We start from the raw sequence: 17119 nt of genomic DNA on the forward strand, positions 1-17119 counted from the left end.
GGAGAGGTTAGGCTAATGCAAGTAACAGCAGCCAGAAACAGAGACTTAATCTTGTCCCTTTGGCAAGAGATAGGAGAGTCAGGATACAGCTAAAATGTGAGGGACTGTAGTTCCGTGATTCTCAGCTTGCAGGGCAGGACCCCTTTGGGGTTACATATCAGATGTTCTGCATATCAGATATTTATATTATGAGTCATAACAGTAGCAACAATGCACCTCTGAAGTGGCACTGAAATCATTTCATGGATGGGGTCAGCACAACATGAGGAGCTGTATTAAAGGAGCATCAGGAAGGCAGAGAACCACTATTCTAGATGAATACTCAAGAGTCCAGTTGGAGAAAATTCATTTTAAGAAAGAAATTCATAGACTTGAAGGGTTGAGGACAGGGGACTGGAGAGATGGCTCAGAGGTTAAGAGCACTGTCTTTCCTTCCAGAGGCCCTGAGTTCAATTCCCAGCAACCACATCGTGGCTCACAACCATCTGTAATGAGATCTGGTGCCCCCTTCTGGAGTGTAGGCATACATGCAGACAGAACATTGTATACATAATAAATTAAATCTTTAAAAAAAAAAAGCTTGAGGAAAGAATACTACGGATGAAGTAATATGGAGACACCTTTTAAAATTTAAGCAAGTGACCCTTGGTTGGATTAAGAAGGAGGTCCGAGGCTTCAGGAACATCAGTAAGCCATCTGGGAGTTGGTACCGACCAGGCTAGGGTTAACTAACACCCACTCCTCACTCTCAAGCCCCAGTACACAGTGCCAAGCGCATCTTAGATCCACGTCACCTCTCCCCCCAGCTGCTGCCCTGAATATCCTCTTCAAGTGGCTCCCCTTGGCTCCTTCTGCGAGGGCAAAGTTCTGAAGTGCAGCTGAGCAAGGGCATTCAGCAGTGAGGGGAACCTCCCTGGAGCTGGGCCATGGGCCCAGGAGTCTTCCCAGGAAAGAAGCAGGGAGGACTCTTCCTGAACACGTAGACCAGGCTGACTTCAAGCTCACAGAGTTCTCCCTGCCTCTGCCTCCCGAGTGTTAGTATTAAAATCATGCCCCACCCTGGGCTTAATGATTTTATTCCCCAAATGTAGAAACCCTGCAAAGTATTTTTAACTTAATTTTACCTTGACATCAAGTTGAAAAGAAAAAGCTGCTTTATTGAATACACTCCAGTTGAAAACTATAGTGTGTATGTATGCATGCCTTAAGATAATAGCTCTATATGAATGAGAGAGAGAGAGAGAGAGAGAGAGAAGAGAAAGAGACAGTTCTATTTTTTTTTCTTTTTGAGACAGTCTCTCTATGCAGCCCTGGTCCCCCTGAAGCTCACTATGTAGACCAGGCTGGCCTCAAACTCAGAGATCTGCCTGTCTCCAGTGCTGGGATTAAAAGTGTGTGCCACCACACCTGACTACCCTTTTTGCTGTATTTCTACTTTGTTTCGTATGTCTGAGATAGGATCTGGCTACTTAGCCCATGCTGGCCTTGAACTCACCCCCCCCCCTCCTCCAGCCCCAGTAGCTACAGCTCTCTGGAGAAATTCGGTTTTTGAGGTGGACTATATGAATACTCAGGCCATCATGGAAAATTCCATTTTAAAGGAATTGGATTTAAAAAAAAAATAATACATGTTTGCCGGGCGATGGTGGCGCACGCCTTTAATCCCAGCACTTGGGAGGCAGAGGTAGGCGGATCTCTGTGAGTTCGAGACCAGCCTGGTCTACAAGAGCTAGTTCCAGGACAGGCTCCAAAGCCACAGAGAAACCCTGTCTCGAAAAACAAAAACAAACAAACAAAAAAAATTGCATGTTTTAGATAACTGTCTTTTTTTTCTTTTCATTTTGTTTAGAAGCAAAACATTTCTGTTCTTGAAGCTGATTCTTTTCTACAGGGAAGGAAGCCACATGGCAGCTGGAAATGGAAAGGGTGGGAGTGTCGCTTTGTTCAGTGACAGCAACAGGGAAACTATGTCAGCCTCATCCCATCCCCAGTAAGGAGGCCAGGCCAGGTTACTGCTGGTGGAAGAGTCTTATTCCACAAGCTCCATTACAAACATTCAAACTAGCTGTAAGAAGAGCTGCATCCAAAGCAGAGGCCCTCGCCCAACCCAAGGACCAGATGCTGCTTGCGCAAGCCACCTGGGGGTGCCCAGCTCTTCTCTAGACACTGCAGATGGAGAGGAAACAGACTGAAGTTCAAGGGCTTGCTCATGGTCACCTGAGTTCCCAGCAGTCTTGCTGCTTGCTTGTCTTGTCCTCACTAGCTCTTCCTCTTGACATCAGCAATGCCACTCCATGTAAATACAAGATATTCTTGAACCAGACGGCCCTGGCTGGGAAGCTGTACGGTTAGTTCTCTGATTCCTGTGTTCTTTAAGTGTGTGGTTCTGAGGTGGGGGGGGGGGGGGGCTGCATGTCTCAGAAGCATATGTCCCTTTGGGGAACAGGAGTGGCCAGAGCCATAGGAAGCAGCAGAGGAGGGGAGGCTTGACTCCTCCCACCCTCACCCCTCCATGCCCCCCACCCTCGGGCTGCCCACTCCTCCTCCACTATCCAAGAACTACAAACACTGCCCTGGCTCTTCCTTCAGGGAGAGCAGGGTGATTTAAGCCACTCGTGTTTCTTTGACGTGGCTGTCCAAACAGGAAGCCAAAGGGAACTGGCTTTTCAGTTTTTGTTTTATAAGGCAGCACGGGGCTAGGAACAGGCAAGGCCAGTCGTGCGTGCTGTAATTCTCTTGTCTGCGGCCAGGAAAATCTCCCGTGCACTGAGGTAACTTGATATAAGGCCCTGTCACTACTCAGAATTTAAGGTCTCTCTGCTGCTTACGGAATGCCAGCGAGCCTGTGTTTAGAACTCAGTCAAGGCAGGGTTTGTGCGGATCTTTCCATACCTGCCAAGAGCAGCTGATGGGAACCAGGTGGCCTGCTTCAAGCAGAATTCAATTACCCAGATGGCAACTGCTTCTTAATTCAAAACTTTCACAGTGCCTTTTTTTTTCCATTATGAAAAATGAGAGGGGAAGAGAACATATTGAGTTTGAGCACTTCTGTTTATGAGATTAGAGCCATAGGAGGGGAGTGTGTGTCCCTGGCCTGAAGCAGCTCCCTGCAGCTCCAGCCCCAAGCACGATGCTGGCCTGGCATGGCGTGGCTGCGGGCTCCCGAAACAGAAGCCCCGGGCCTATAACTCAGCTCCCTCATGGGTCTGCTCTTAGGAAGCTAGAGTAGCTCTCGTCAGCTAATTAGCGATTTTATTAGCAGATGGCTTCTTCTTCTTCTTCTTCTTGGAAAAAGGAAAAATGAGGAAAGGTTTTCAGTCACATTTGGAGACAACGTGACGATGTATTTTTTCCCCTAAGGCTGTTTGGCATCTGTCCCTTCAGTGAGGACCCCGGGTTTTCAGGCCCTCTCACTCTGAAGGCGAAAATCTCTTGTCTGGACTGCAGCTGTGACATTTTGGTGGCCGAATTCTCCTGGTCCTTAATAGGTTTGGCAGTCACCAGCTCTTCAGATAGGCAGGGTTTTGGGTGACCTCTACCACCTGACTCAGCGGAGGCCAGCTGGCTGTGTGTCAGCAGCTAGGTTGTTGGATGAGAGAAGGAGACAGGGAGGGAGGGATGGAAAGCAGAAGTAGATTCTGTTCTCACTCCCTCCTCTTTCACTTCCATGTCTGTGGATCTTCATCTTTCTCGGGCCTTATGTCTTCCAGGCTGAGCGGGTGTTTGGAATCAAGATAATTCTTTGCACTTTTAGAATCATCACTAATGGTGGCAATGGGCTAGTGCTTCACATATATTGTGTCAGTGTTAAATTTGAGCCCCTATAGTCATACAGTGATATAGTTAATAAGTCATGTGACTTTGCGAATGCTGAAAACACTGTTATTGTGTGGGAAAGGTATGTGGTTGGGATACTATTTTGATCAACAATTTGGGGTCTATTATCTCCACCACTACCACCGTCAGCATCTCCACCACCGTCAGCATCTCCACCACCGTCAGCATCTCCACCACCGTCAGCATCTCCACCACCGTCAGCATCTCCACCACCGTCAGCATCTCCATCACCATTAGTCGCATCTCTGTTACCATCAGCAGCATCTCTGCCCCTTCATCAGTAGCATCTCCGTCACCATCATCAGCATCTCTGCCCCTTCATCAGCAGCATCTCCATCACCATCAGCAGCATCTCTGCCCCTTCATCAGCAGCATCTCCATCACCATCAGCAGCATCTCTGCCCCTTCATCAGTAGCATCTCCATCACCATCAGCAGCATCTCTGCCCCTTCATCAGCAGCATCTCCATCACCATCAGCAGCATCTCTGCCCCTTCATCAGCAGCATCTCCATCACCATCAGCAGCATCTCTGCCCCTTCATCAGCAGCATCTCCATCACCATCAGCAGCATCTCTGCCCCTTCATCAGTAGCATCTCCATCACCATCATCAGCATCTCTGCCCCTTCATCAGCAGCATCTCCATCACCATCAGCAGCATCTCTGCCCCTTCATCAGTAGCATCTCCATCACCATCAGCAGCATCTCTGCCCCTTCATCAGTAGCATCTCCATCACCATCATCAGCATCTCTGCCCCTTCATCAGCAGCATCTCCATCACCATCAGCAGCATCTCTGCCCCTTCATCAGCAGCATCTCCATCACCATCAGCAGCATCTCCATCACCATCATCAGCATCTCTGCCCCTTCATCAGCAGCATCTCCATCACCATCAGCAGCATCTCTGCCCCTTCATCAGCAGCATCTCTGTCACCATCAGCAGCATCTCTGCTCCTTCATCAGCATTCCCATCACCACCATCCACCTCCACCACCACCTTCATCACTATCATCGACATCTATAAGATCACCCTAATTATTGTCACCATCATCACTGTCCCCACCACCACCTATACGGTCATGTCTGCCATCAAATATCAAATGTCAAGTTGGCAGGGACCTTTCAAGAAAGTAATGTGCTCTAAAATTCATTGCCACAGGGAACAAATATAACTTGCGCTCTTTGGGCAAATGAAGCTAAATTATTCATTAATTTGGACTCTTCTTTCTTTCTCCAGCCCCTATAATTCCAGTCTTTATTGTGAGATTGGTTGCCAGTTGGCTTACATTGTCTTTAGTCACTGCGGTTGCATTAAACCCTGGTTTCTGCCAATGCCAGCAACAACAACAGAAAGTCTTTAGTCTATTTGGGAGTTTCACTTAACAACACGTATCAGGAAACCAGAAGAAAAAATGCCTTGTCTTCCCAGCAAATTGTGCTCTCTTTGGGGCCTAGGGAGTAGTGTTAACTGATTGCAAAAGGGATGCCCCAATTCCACCTTGTTTTCTCTTCCATCCTTAGCGATTCAGAAGGCTCTGTTGGGAGGAAATAGTAGATAATGGGGGTGATGATGGAAATTAAGAGCTACTGTATGTGCTTTATTTTAATAAATAAGTAAATAAATAAGCCATCACAAAGGTATAAGGAGAAACAGATGTCTTGAGTCTGAATTCAACAGGACTAGGGAAACATTGGTGGACAGGGTGGCTGTGGAAATCAAGCATGCTCTCTCTTCTGTCAAAAAAATCTCTTCAAAGCCACAGCACTTCTCAAAACCCTGCCACATTTCCCTGTAGCCTACAGAATAAAGTTCAAGGCCCTGGATAGCTTCTAATTCCTCAACAGTTTGTACACTACCACCTCCACAAAGCTACCCTCTGCTTCTCTCCCTCTTGATCAAGGCTCTAACCATGACTGCTAACCCATCCTTCAGCAGGCCAGGTTTATGTTCAGAAGAGTTGACCCACATGCTATGTTTGATATGCGTTTCCCTGCTCCTTCCAAATACACTCAGTGCTTCCTCGTCTGTGCCCTGGTGATGCTTTGCTGAGGTCCCGTTCCTCTCACCATGTTACTAATGTCTCCTTGCATGTCTTTCCTTCACGTTCAATGGCCAGTTCTTTAGTCTTTGCACATTAACATCAGGTACTGTGTCCGGGTCTGTAATACGCCTAGAGATCCAATACTAGTTATTCTGGGGACGTTTGGTGTTTTGTTTTTGATTTTGTGGAAAATGGTTTGTATCTCTGTTGACTAATACAAGAGTACCAGCGTTATGGGTTAGACAAGGCTCTTTGTGAGAGAGAAAGTAAAAGAAGAAACACATCCTAGAAACTTCCTCATAAGAGGTCACACGTGGGGGGGGGGTCATCCATCACTAAAATGGTAGCCTCCTGGCTAAACATAAGCTGTTAGGGATGCTTTCTTTGAGCTGGTTACTATTTTTATGCCTGACCTACTTTTCCATTACTTGTATGGCTGTAACAAGAGCTTCTAGACTTTTACAAACGAATCAAACTACTTCGAGATGGCTCTGTAGTCTTTCCTCTTAAGGTAGCTCTTTCTGAAGAAAATCTGTGCTCCAGTGTCTTGGCATGTCTAGAAGCATTTTGCTCTCAATAGGCCCAACCTCCACAGAACACTCTTGATTGTATAGAAGGTTTTCAGGCCAATAGCAAACCCATCTAGCCCAGAGATGGCTTTGCCCACCTGAAGGCATGCAGAAGTATGTGACAGTCATCCATGTTGCTCTTCTTGACTCAGGACTTGCCCACGTGGAATAAGCCTGCCTGAAGTTGCACCCAGATGCAGGCGGCTGAAAATGGAACTCTAGGAACGGAGTGTTTCCAAGTCCCAAGCTCCTTCTTTTTTGCCATTTGATTTTTCCTTACTGTTTCCTCATGGCTGTTGAATTTCTAGCTGCAAGGGCCCTACACTGTTTCATAGTGTTTGGGGTTGAGATGAGGGGAACAGAAGCCTTAGAGGGTAGGATCCTGATTTGTAAACTCAGGAACCAAAGTAGAACACACAAGAAACAGCGAAAAGACCTTTATCCTGTTTTATTTTTCAAATGCTGCTCTTAATAAGAACAAATTACTTAAGTGACAGTTTCATTAGACGGATGCTCTTTGGTCGGCAATCATCTATGACAATCGCCCATTATCTGCTGAAATTTCGACATTCCCAAAGGTAAAACTTGAAGTCTTTCCTAGCCATTAGTATGTGAAGATACACCAAAGAACTTTCAAAAGATACATGGGATTTGGGAGGGAAGCTTAAAGGAACCAGAAGTCAGTTCTGCTTTTAAAGTAGGCGGTAATGAGTGGTAAAAAGGCTCAGTGGGTGCTTGCTGCCAAACCTGACAACTTCCTTTCGATCCTTGGTACCCACAAGGTGGAAAGAGAAAGACAGCTTCTGCAGGTTGTCCTCATGGATGCGGTGGCATGCACCCTAAATAAAAATGTAGGTGTGACTTTTAAAACTAAAAGGCAAGCGGGCAACACTCCATCTGCTGTCAAAGAGGAGAGAGGAAGTGGATTTTCCATGGAGGGGTAGAAATAAGCTACGAGGAACCTTCTCGTTGATAAACACAGTTGACTTTAAGGCAAGCGAGGGGTTCTCTGGGGAGCCTGGGAACCGGTACAGCACAAAGAGGGACACTCATAATTGTTTACATGCTAACTCTAGGGCGAATGAGGCCAAGGAAAACCTCATCATCCCAAATTCCTAGCTCATTGATGTCCCAAATATTTGCTTCCTATAGAAAATGCTAATGAGCTGTGGGCTCCGAGCCATCTTCTGAAGTCCTTAATTGCAACGTTGTGTTTATTCAATTCTGCAAGTGCTCACTCTGAGTGCTAATGTTCTTGGCTCAGAACACCGACTTGCATCATATTTTTCATGCATCTGCTGACTCTGTTCTCAGCGACTGGGTCAGCCCTCCTTAGCTGTGACCAGAGCCTGGAGGCATCCACACCATACTGGCAACCCTGCGCTCCCTAAAGGCTGAGTCTGATCCCATCCATTCAACTATGCTCAAGTTAGCAGCTCCAAAGAGTTGATACATTTAGAAGCAGGAGGGGAGGTACTAGGTGGCTGGCTCTTTCTCCCAGCATCCACAGCTGTTCTCTGTAGCAGACTGTGACTAGGAACTGGGAAGGGTACCCAAATGTCCTGCCAGTGTCTGGAGGTCCAGTGTTCATCACTCCCTGAATCTCAGTTTCTTCCTCATAAAATGAGGAGTGTTTATGTCTTTGATGTCTAAGATTTCATTCAGAAATCTCTCCTAAGAGTGGGAGAGGAGTGGGGGTCCCTTTCAACCCTTTCAAAAAAAGACCTTCAGTCCTCTTCCCTGGAAAATGTGTCTTCTTACACCTGAGGCCTCCACACTTGCATCGTATCCATACCGTGTCTTTCACTTGGTTCTGTACCCACAGCCGCAGCTCTGCTTCTCAGCCAGGCAAGGAGTCTTTCCATAGCCTTTTCCCTGCCTGGGAAGTTGGTTCTATGTTCAGACACCAGAGTATGAATGAAGTTCAAAGATGGTTTCAGTTTCCAATTTCAAAGCCAAGTCTCCCCAGTTTCCCACTGTTCCATGTGGAGCCGTGTAAGAACCCCAGGTCAGGTTAAAACAAAACAAAACAAAAGACCTATTGCATAGAGCCAAAGGCAAAATATAGGCTTTAATTAAAAGCTTGTACTTATTTCGCCCTTTCTCCGCCCTTGAACACAACTAGAGATGCCAGGCCTCCTGAAAGGACATCAGTGACCCATAACTGCCAGCTAACAGCTCCAGAGACAAGATGACGCCTCAACCAATCAGGGCTTATTTTGTTGAATAAATAGATGCTATGAGTAAGAAAACTACAACACAGGCTTGCACTTTCTCCATTTTTGTTGTTGTGTTTTTCCCATCAGGGTCTATGGGTAATTAATCTTAAATTAAGATCTACATCAAGCAAAGCCTCCCACACAGTAGCAATGATCAGGCCACGACAGGAAGTAGAGAACACTCTATGTAACTAACAAGGCTGGGACTGCTGCTCCGAACTGGGGGATTCTTCCCCCCCAGAATCATGGTTTTGATTTCTACTTACAGTCCCTCTGCTCTCTGAGGCCTGAATTGATCAAGTCTATCATACCTGAGGAGATAAAAAGCTGCATTTTCCTAAAAGCAACAGTTGCTTCTAAGAAGTACTAAGCATTGTTCTGTGGAATACATGATAACACAGTGGCTGTTTGGGTGTTTCTCCTTCCCCTCCCCCCTTTTGCAAGCCCTGCATCTTACAAAGAACTGGCAGGTGAAATTGATTGGTCTCTGTCTCACTAATGAGTTAATGTTTCCCTTGCTTCTCATAGGAGTTTCCAGAGAAGGAAAGCGAGTTTCTCCTCTGAATCCTGTGCTTTCCCAGAGCGCTTGCTTTCCTGACATTGTTAGTAATAATAATAATACTTGGCTTTTCAAATGTTGAACTTCAGTCATTGCAGGGCCTGCTAAGCAGCCTGAAACTATAGAAAGAAGCCCCACCCTGCAACTGCCAGAAGCTTGCGTGGACTGGAATTGGAGAGAGACTGATGGGCCCCTCTGGGTAGCCAAGGATGCCCTGAAGGAGGTAGGACTATGGGAGCCCCACTGGCAGGTCTTCAAAACATAACCCTTTGAGTCACCCCTTTTTACTAAAAATGGGCGTTCTTTTGGGTTTCAGGTTTCACTCCCTAAAAAGGAGAATCCCTCGGACAAGCAGATTACTATTCCGCTCCTCTTTTCACAAGGTTTCATTCACACACGGCGCTGTGAATGAATTTCCTTATTGGCTGTATTTTCGGATAGTCGTTTTGGGGTCTTGAAGGGAAGGAAGTGTATGCGGCACGCGCGCGCGCGCGCGTGTGTGATCAGAAGCATCTCCACTAGAGTGGAGGACTGAGGGGTAGTAAGGGGACCCCAAGATAAAAGATGAAAGAAGCAAAGGGAGACATCAAGAGCCTGGGGTGAACGTCTGCAGATGGACGCCGGCTTGCATCACGCAGAAAGGAGTCCCTCGGAGTCACGCAGCTGCAGTCCAACCCGGGCCCCTTGAGATCCCTGCCGCTCTAGAAAAGCTAAGCTGACTGAGTGGGCTAGCTCAGTTCCCCTGCACCGCACCCACTGAGGACTTTCCACGCTTTACTCGGCGGGCGGCTCACTCCAGTCTCCGCTGTCCCGCAGGCGGGCACGCAGCAGCCCTCGCGAGACCCGGACACGCGTGCCCTGTGCTCCGGCGCCCTCCTGCCGGGAGCCTGGGGCTGGCAGCCTCTAGCGCGGTCCCGGCCCGACGGGGTGGGGTTAGAGACGGGGGTGGAGCCAGCTGGAGCCGGTGTCAGGTTGCTCCGGTAACGGTGACGTGCACGCGTGGGCGGAGCCATCACGCAGGTTGCATATTTTAGGAAGTGAGGAGGAGGCGCGGGCTCGAGCTGCGGCTGGGTCTGGGGCGCGGAGCCTCGGCGGGAGGAGGCGGACACGTGGCAGCGGCGGCAGTAGCGGCGGCAGCAGCGGCGGCCTCGGTCCGGGGCGCCAGCCGTCCTCCCTCTTTCCTCCCGCAGCAGCCCTAGTTCCCGCCTCTCGGCTCCCCCGGCCCCGCTCTCCCGGCCGGGAGCTGCTCTCTCTTCTTTCTAGTCTCCAGCCACAGGACCCGGCGCGGGGCCCGCAGCGCAGCCACCATGGGGAAGGGGGTGAGTGTCGGGCGAGCCCGGGCCGCGGGAGGGGACCAGGGAGGAAGCAACTTGGAGACCGGACTCTTGGCATTGGAGGAGCAGGCGAGGGGCGGGCGCTGAGCGCCCGCGGCGGGCCCGGAGGGAAAGCGCCCGGGGCGGCATCCCCGAGCCGGGCGCCTGCGCCCTCCGGTCGCCCTCACCGCGCGCCTTGTGCTTCCTTTCTCCCTCCTCTCTCCGTGCCCAGGGGAAGGAGTGCTCCTCCCCTTCCCCCCGGGGAGCTCCGCCAGGGCCCCCTCGCGGTGGCGGTTCTCGCCGCGGCCCGGCGCCGGCGAGGGCAGCCTCCGGGTCGATACTCCCTGCTCCTGGAGGCGCTGGGGCTCGGCCAGCTCCCCGCAGAGGCGACCGCCCTCCCCCAAAGGAAAAAAAAAAAACTGGCTTCCCCTTACTGTAGAGCCAGCCCAAAGAAGCTGGTGCCAGGGTGTGACTTCACAACCCTAAGATAGCCTTTAAGGTATACTTTTGAGAGCTTTAAAATGGGCCACTTTCCACAACAGGCTGAGCCTTTGGTAGCTGGTGTTGCCTTCTTAACGTTGGGGAGGGGTGTGTGAATTTATGTCAGGAGGATGATTCTTGAAGGAGGCCAGGCTGACCCTCCAGGGTCGCTGGGTATAGTCAGTCCGACAAAGGACTGGAGACAGGGCAGTTGGTGGTTAGAAAAGTCATGCCTGCCTCTTGCACTGCTGTCTCTCCCGAGAACTGTTCCCGATGGGAATGAGGGGTCCGGGACACGACTATGTTCCCACCTCAGAAAAATTAGCTCCTGACCTCGAAACAGCTCAAATCCAGCGGATAAAAATTATAACCCCGAAAATTCAGTTCCTAGGGTGAAAAAGCACCAGTCCTGAGAATGCAGGTGGGAGAATCCACTCCATCCTCTTCTGGGTTGACCAAGTGGACAGGCTGTAGACACTCTGCAGGTCCTAAGGCACCTGTATACTGAGATGGGGCAGAGGGAAGCCCGTTCTCTAGAGACTAAATGGATTTTCAAGGTGATAATTACAAGACTTGAGCCAGGTAGCTGTGAATAGGGACGGTGGGAGAGCCCAGTGTGGGCCTAGGCTTCTGTAGCCTCAGAGCCAAGAGCTGCCTGCCTGCCTGGCCCCACTTCCCGGGAAGGAAAGGGCACCCGTGTATCGCACCATCCTACATACACCATCGAGGCTATTCCTATAAACCATGTATTCACTGTAACCCCCTTTCGTCTCCTCTCCCCATAAAAAGTATCTTTGTCAAGTGGAGACCTTGAGCGGCTTTTACGGAGTACAAAGACAGACAGAAGCCTGGGAAGGTGAAGTGGCTTGTTCAAGGTCAAATGGTTGTTTGGTGACCACAGGTGCTGAACAACCTGTTGCTCCACAACGTACACATCTCTTCATCGTGACTTTATGTGCAGAACTCTTCAGTTATCCTTCAGGAGGAATTGGCGTGTTTGTAATAAATAAGCCAGGCAGATGTTTAAGTCAGCCATGCCGTAGGCCTTAGGTGAATCTCGTATGCCCTGGAGTGGTACAGTAACAGTCCGACTGAGTATTTAGTGGAAGTTTAACCTAAGTTGTTTTTTTTTAATGGATGTAAATAAATGTCTAGAGAAACAAAAGGTGTTTGGAGACCTCATAAATCAGATGTTAGGCTGCATGCATGCATTCAGGTATGCGTGCATGTCTTTCGCAATGCCTTATGATGGCTGAACTGGTCAGAGGAATAGCTCATACTGAAACGTTGGGATTTTTCCACATGGGGATTAAAAGGTGGGTGGCGCTATGACTGAAGCCCTTTTGATAATTGGTTAACCAGGAAGCTTAATGGCACTAATTTTTAAGGTCACTGTGATCCCACTCCCCTTTTCTCAAGTGCCATCGGGCTTAGGTGCGGGCAGTCGTCTCGGGTGTTTCTTCCTAGCTTTCAACGCCCGGGACCTGAACATTTGGGAAGAAAGCGAAGAACCAGCTTGCTGAATCATTCTTGAATAAAATGGGATTTTTTCCTTTTTTCTTTGAGTGTTTTGCCGGTGACTCGGCTTAAATCCTCAATGAGGCCTACCACCCACAACTGTTTAGCTCACCAAAGGTGGACATAATAATTGCTTAGAAATGCAGATTTTTCTGGGCTTTTGTTGTTGGTTGGTTGGTTTTTGTTTGTTTTGTTTTAAGTTTATAAAAGATGGGAAAGGAGAAGGTCTCCCTAACCCTTCACTGCAGTTCTGGGCTGGGTTTAATATTAACTTAGTTACCTAGAAAAGAAATTCTAGTTTATGGGTAGTGATTTAAAGACCAGGCAGGGAAGAGGTTCAGGTTCAGGTCACACAAAGGGTACGTACACATGTCAGCAGAAATGCCGGTTGTATGGTGACTTTATCAGCTGCCCTTTTGGAGCTAAACTGGAAAGTGTGACTAACTACCCCACTAGCTGCTATAAAGCTGGTACTTTCGACTCAAAATACTGGAAGGCAGAGTCCTCCCAATGAAAAGTGCCCCGGCCCTGCCAGGAGCACTGGGGCTGGTCCTGGGAAGCCCAGGGAACAGAGCAGAGAGTGTGAGGTTGCTTCCACCTTTCACCTGCCAGTCATACAGTGTAAGAGTATAACAGTTCCCTGCCTGGAAGGTTCTCTCCGTCCTGCTGTAAGGCTGTATTGTCTTGGCTGCTTGCTGTTTGTTAATTTGTAGCGTTCTCTGCTGGCAAGTTTGTAACAATGATGACTCACCTTGGGGTGGAAGAATAGGACTTGGGGAGGCTGCTCTATAAACCTAAGAAGATAGAGAACACCCCCACCCCACCCGGAAAAGCTTCATAAAAATCTGGTAGGGTGTTTACCCAGAAGAGGACTAAAGCTTAAAATCACATTTCAGAATAAGAAGCAGGTCCAACGTTAAAGCAGAGACTTGGCACTCACGCTCCATCCCTGAACAATCCACGGCTTGAGGATTACTTAGCAACAAGTGCACAGATAAGTGACTCTCTGCACATCAGACTGTTCTTTTAAGAATAGCTCAATAATGAGAGGGAGGCATTATTAAACAGCCCTGAAGAACTGAGTCAGATTTTTGCTTCATTTGAAGACAAGCAGGGTTTTTGTTGTTGTTTGTTTTAAAGCAATCGCCCTGAAACAGTTTCCAGTCAGGCTGGAGGTAGAGTCCTCGCCCTGAGGATCAAGTGGAAGGCATCTATGCCCCATTTATAGAATGAACACCATGCCAGTGTATGGTGCAGCTACTGCTGCTGGCTTTACTAAGTCGTTAGGACTGTGAGGAAAACAGACCTCCAGAAACTGCTCTCCTTGAGTCCCTGGCCCCTTCAAAGCCGTGGAACAATTTTCCTTTCCCCTGAGAAACATAAAAGATGGAAAAGAATGAGAAACACTGTTAACTGTCCTCCAAGGGAAGCATCCACTGCTATGACTGGGAACCCTGACGTTTGCCTAACAAGCAGATCCAATCTTGGATTTTCCGTCATAAGCTTTTGCTTCCCAAGTGAGCACTTTAACCACGATCAGTGGTCGTTTTTCAGTTCTTGAAAGTTTCATTGGGTGAGATGGCCATTTCTCAGCCGGAACATCAGTGCCCAGGGCCCCCTGCCAGCCAGCAGGCCTGAAGAAGAAATCCGAGTGTCGGATCAGATGGGCTCACAGTAATCAGAGTGACTGGGTTTGGATAACAAAGCACTGGACAGACTGTTTCTCCAGCCCTGCCAGCCCAGTCTAATTCTCGATTGCTCTGAGAACATGTCCAGTGGCTGCCGATGTGAATTAGCAAAGGGAACGTCACAATGCGGCGCCTTCAAAAACACCTTCGTTTTTATAGATTGTAGGGAGGGCGCTAACCGAGTCAGGTCTGAACTGAACTTTCTCGCATTGCCTTGAATTGAGAGCGTGAGAGGAAGTGTGTTCTTTGGAGTCGGAGAGGCTGTTCTCTCCATGTGAGTCATCTCGTTAACTGTGCTGAGATCTGGTGTCAGGAATCCGTAAGACACCCTTAGCGGTTATTTGTTGGCTGTTTGGGATAACAGGTTCTGTCAGTGAGAAAAGAGGAACGCCCCCCCCCCTCATACACACACGTTTTCACCCTCATTTGGTTTCATTTGGGTCCTGAGCCAAAGGGATTCTTTTTTTTAATCCAACAGACCTCATTCTCCAGTGGCTTTGTGACTTGACAATGAAATATAGCTGGGTATTGTCTCTTATCAGGTTTTATTCAAACCCCATTTAGTAACAACAATCTCATATTCTCTGTTGGTGATCTGAAAAGTTGATTGATGGTTAGCTCAGACTTTCTCTTTAGCGCCTTTATTATTTGGGGACTAGTAATCGTTGTAACGTTTTTGTCATCTGTGGGCCGTGGTGTTTGTCTTTCCAGTCTGTTATGCAGATGTTATTTAAGGCCTTGGGGCATTTGGGGTGCCCAGGCTCCGTTTGCATCCTCCCTGTCATGCTTTCATGGCACCGACTGTTTCTCTAGGCCTTCAGCACCTTGCCCTCTCCAACCCAGCAGTCAGTTTACTTCCTAGGTTTCAAACCACCTATGAAGAGTCCCCAGGACTTACCGGAAACTGATAGCCCCCTCTGCAGTTCTTTTTGATTCATTCAGGCCTCTTGGAGAAGTTGAATGTCCCACGGGTTTGGTGCTTTTAGTAAGTGGGAGAACGAAATACATTTTAAGAGGAAGAAAATCTGAAATATAGTGATTCTTCACATACCTTCCGATGTTTATTTTGTCAAATGATCCTGGATACACTCCGGCTGGAGGGGTGGACAGGCAGGTTGTTAAGAATTCACTAGGGAGAAAGGTTAGGTAATGTTCCCATGGGTGGGGGAACCCAGTGTCCTGGAGCTGTGGTGGCTCCCGGCCTTGTGGCCAATGGGCTACAGCCCAAGTTTCGATACTGAGCTGAGTTCAGAAAGGGCCTAGTGCTCTGGCCTTGCTGGAGTACAATCCCCAGCACGTGCATCTTCAGGAGTGAGGAGAGGCATGGAATGGGGGGTACCCCCTTGGTTACCTCCTCTGCAGAGAATTGCTAAGTCCAGAAGTGTCACTGTGGACTGGAGGACCATGCCTGTCTGTCCGCTGTCCTCCATTTGTCAGCCACCACCCAGGCCAGGCTGTGGTTCTGCTCTCCCGTCTCCAGCTAGAGAAGATGAACCTAAACTAAACCATTTGTAGGCCCACTAGCAGTTGGAAACGTAGCACACAAGGTCAGATTGATGCTTCCTTTAAAATGCATCCGAAAGCTGTTTCTATAGGAAGCAGGGAATGGCAGTAATGTGTGTAGTTATCACAGTGACCTTTGTACAGCGCTGTGCAGAGGACCTTTATAGACAGAGCTGAGTTTGAAGGTTTGACATGACAACCAGGAAAATTAAGGGATGCTACCCCCACTTCCCCAATACTAACAGTTGGCCAAAATTGGGCAGAGCCTGCTGTAAGAACGAGTCAGATCAGCCTGTCTCTGAGTTCCCTGCCAAGGTGGAGTTTGCCAAATTGAGTTTGAAGGTGCTGTCTTCGCAACCCTCTTGGCCAGCCATGAATTGGGTAGCATTCAGGGCAGTTACTTTGCCGTGCCTCTAACCCCTCTTGCTAGTCAAAAGCTTTTGTTTCCAGTTCTGGAAACAATTCAGAGGTTGTTTGTTTGTTTGGTGGTGTTTTCCAATGTGACTAATCAAACTCTCAGAATGCCTCCAGTAAGTTAACAGAAGTGACCGATCAGAAGACTAAGGCTGACTGTTCAAGGACAGGTTGCTGCTGGGTGGACCTGTGGCTGCAGGGCTAGGGGCTGGAGTCCTGACATGGGCCACAGTTAAAAGCCCATTCACTGACCTGGCTCCGTGAGGTGGGATCTTGCCCTTCCAAGGAAGAACCCTTTGGGCAGTTTAGTGGGAATTTCAGAAATCTTGAAAAGGTCTCCTGAGCTCTCTGGCTGTAAGGACCGGAGGTGCTGGTAGTGAGGAGAAGCCTTAGGAGGCCACCCTTGGTGCTCCGTAGGTGCTGGGAAGGTCAAAGGTCATCTGCTGCCTGTGTAGGCCTCAAGTGGAAGGCTGCTGGGGAGAAAGGTTCTAATGAAAATTTCACTGCACTGTGTGAGTGGGTGGTGTGGATGTGTGTAGCGAGAAATCATCATATTTATTGTAATAGTTGGTAACTTTGAAGCTGTCATCTCCCTTCCCCAGACACAGTTCCTTCTTGTTAATGACGAATTAGCTGAAGAAGAGGAAGGAACATTTTTCACTCTAAAAGGTCATGGGGATTTCTTGTTCCTGTGTTGTAAGGACTGGTCAGCATGTGTTTTCTCAATGAAATCTTGTTACATATCACGATTTGCTGTTCCTGTCCAGGATTTTTTTTTTCCGTCTCCAACATCCCTTTTATCCAGAGCGAACTGTAGTGAATTTCCTTGAGAGTCTTTGGGAAGGTGGAGTCCGTAGGACACGCAGGTTGACATATGAAATGACACGGCCAGCCTTGAACTGTCACATGGAATACTTCTTGCTCTAACTTCCCAGTTCTTAAATTAGAATGGAAAAAATTAATAACGTTGCCTACTCT

General features: G+C 48.5%; 1 protein-coding gene across 1 annotated transcript in view; it reads left to right on the forward strand.

Annotated features, from left to right (window-relative positions):
- Window positions 1–10328: 10328 nt before the first annotated feature.
- Atp1a1 (ATPase Na+/K+ transporting subunit alpha 1) overlaps window positions 10329–17119 on the forward strand; it is a 29098-nt gene continuing 22307 nt past the window's right edge. Inside the window, exon 1 of the mRNA XM_075981780.1 lies at window positions 10329–10544. Coding sequence (XP_075837895.1) covers window positions 10533–10544 — 12 coding nt within the window. The 5' untranslated portion in view covers window positions 10329–10532. The remainder of the gene's footprint in view (window positions 10545–17119) is intronic.

The sequence above is a fragment of the Microtus pennsylvanicus genome, chromosome 7, assembly GCF_037038515.1.
Source record: "Microtus pennsylvanicus isolate mMicPen1 chromosome 7, mMicPen1.hap1, whole genome shotgun sequence".
In the NCBI taxonomy this organism is placed as follows: Eukaryota; Metazoa; Chordata; class Mammalia; order Rodentia; family Cricetidae; genus Microtus; species Microtus pennsylvanicus.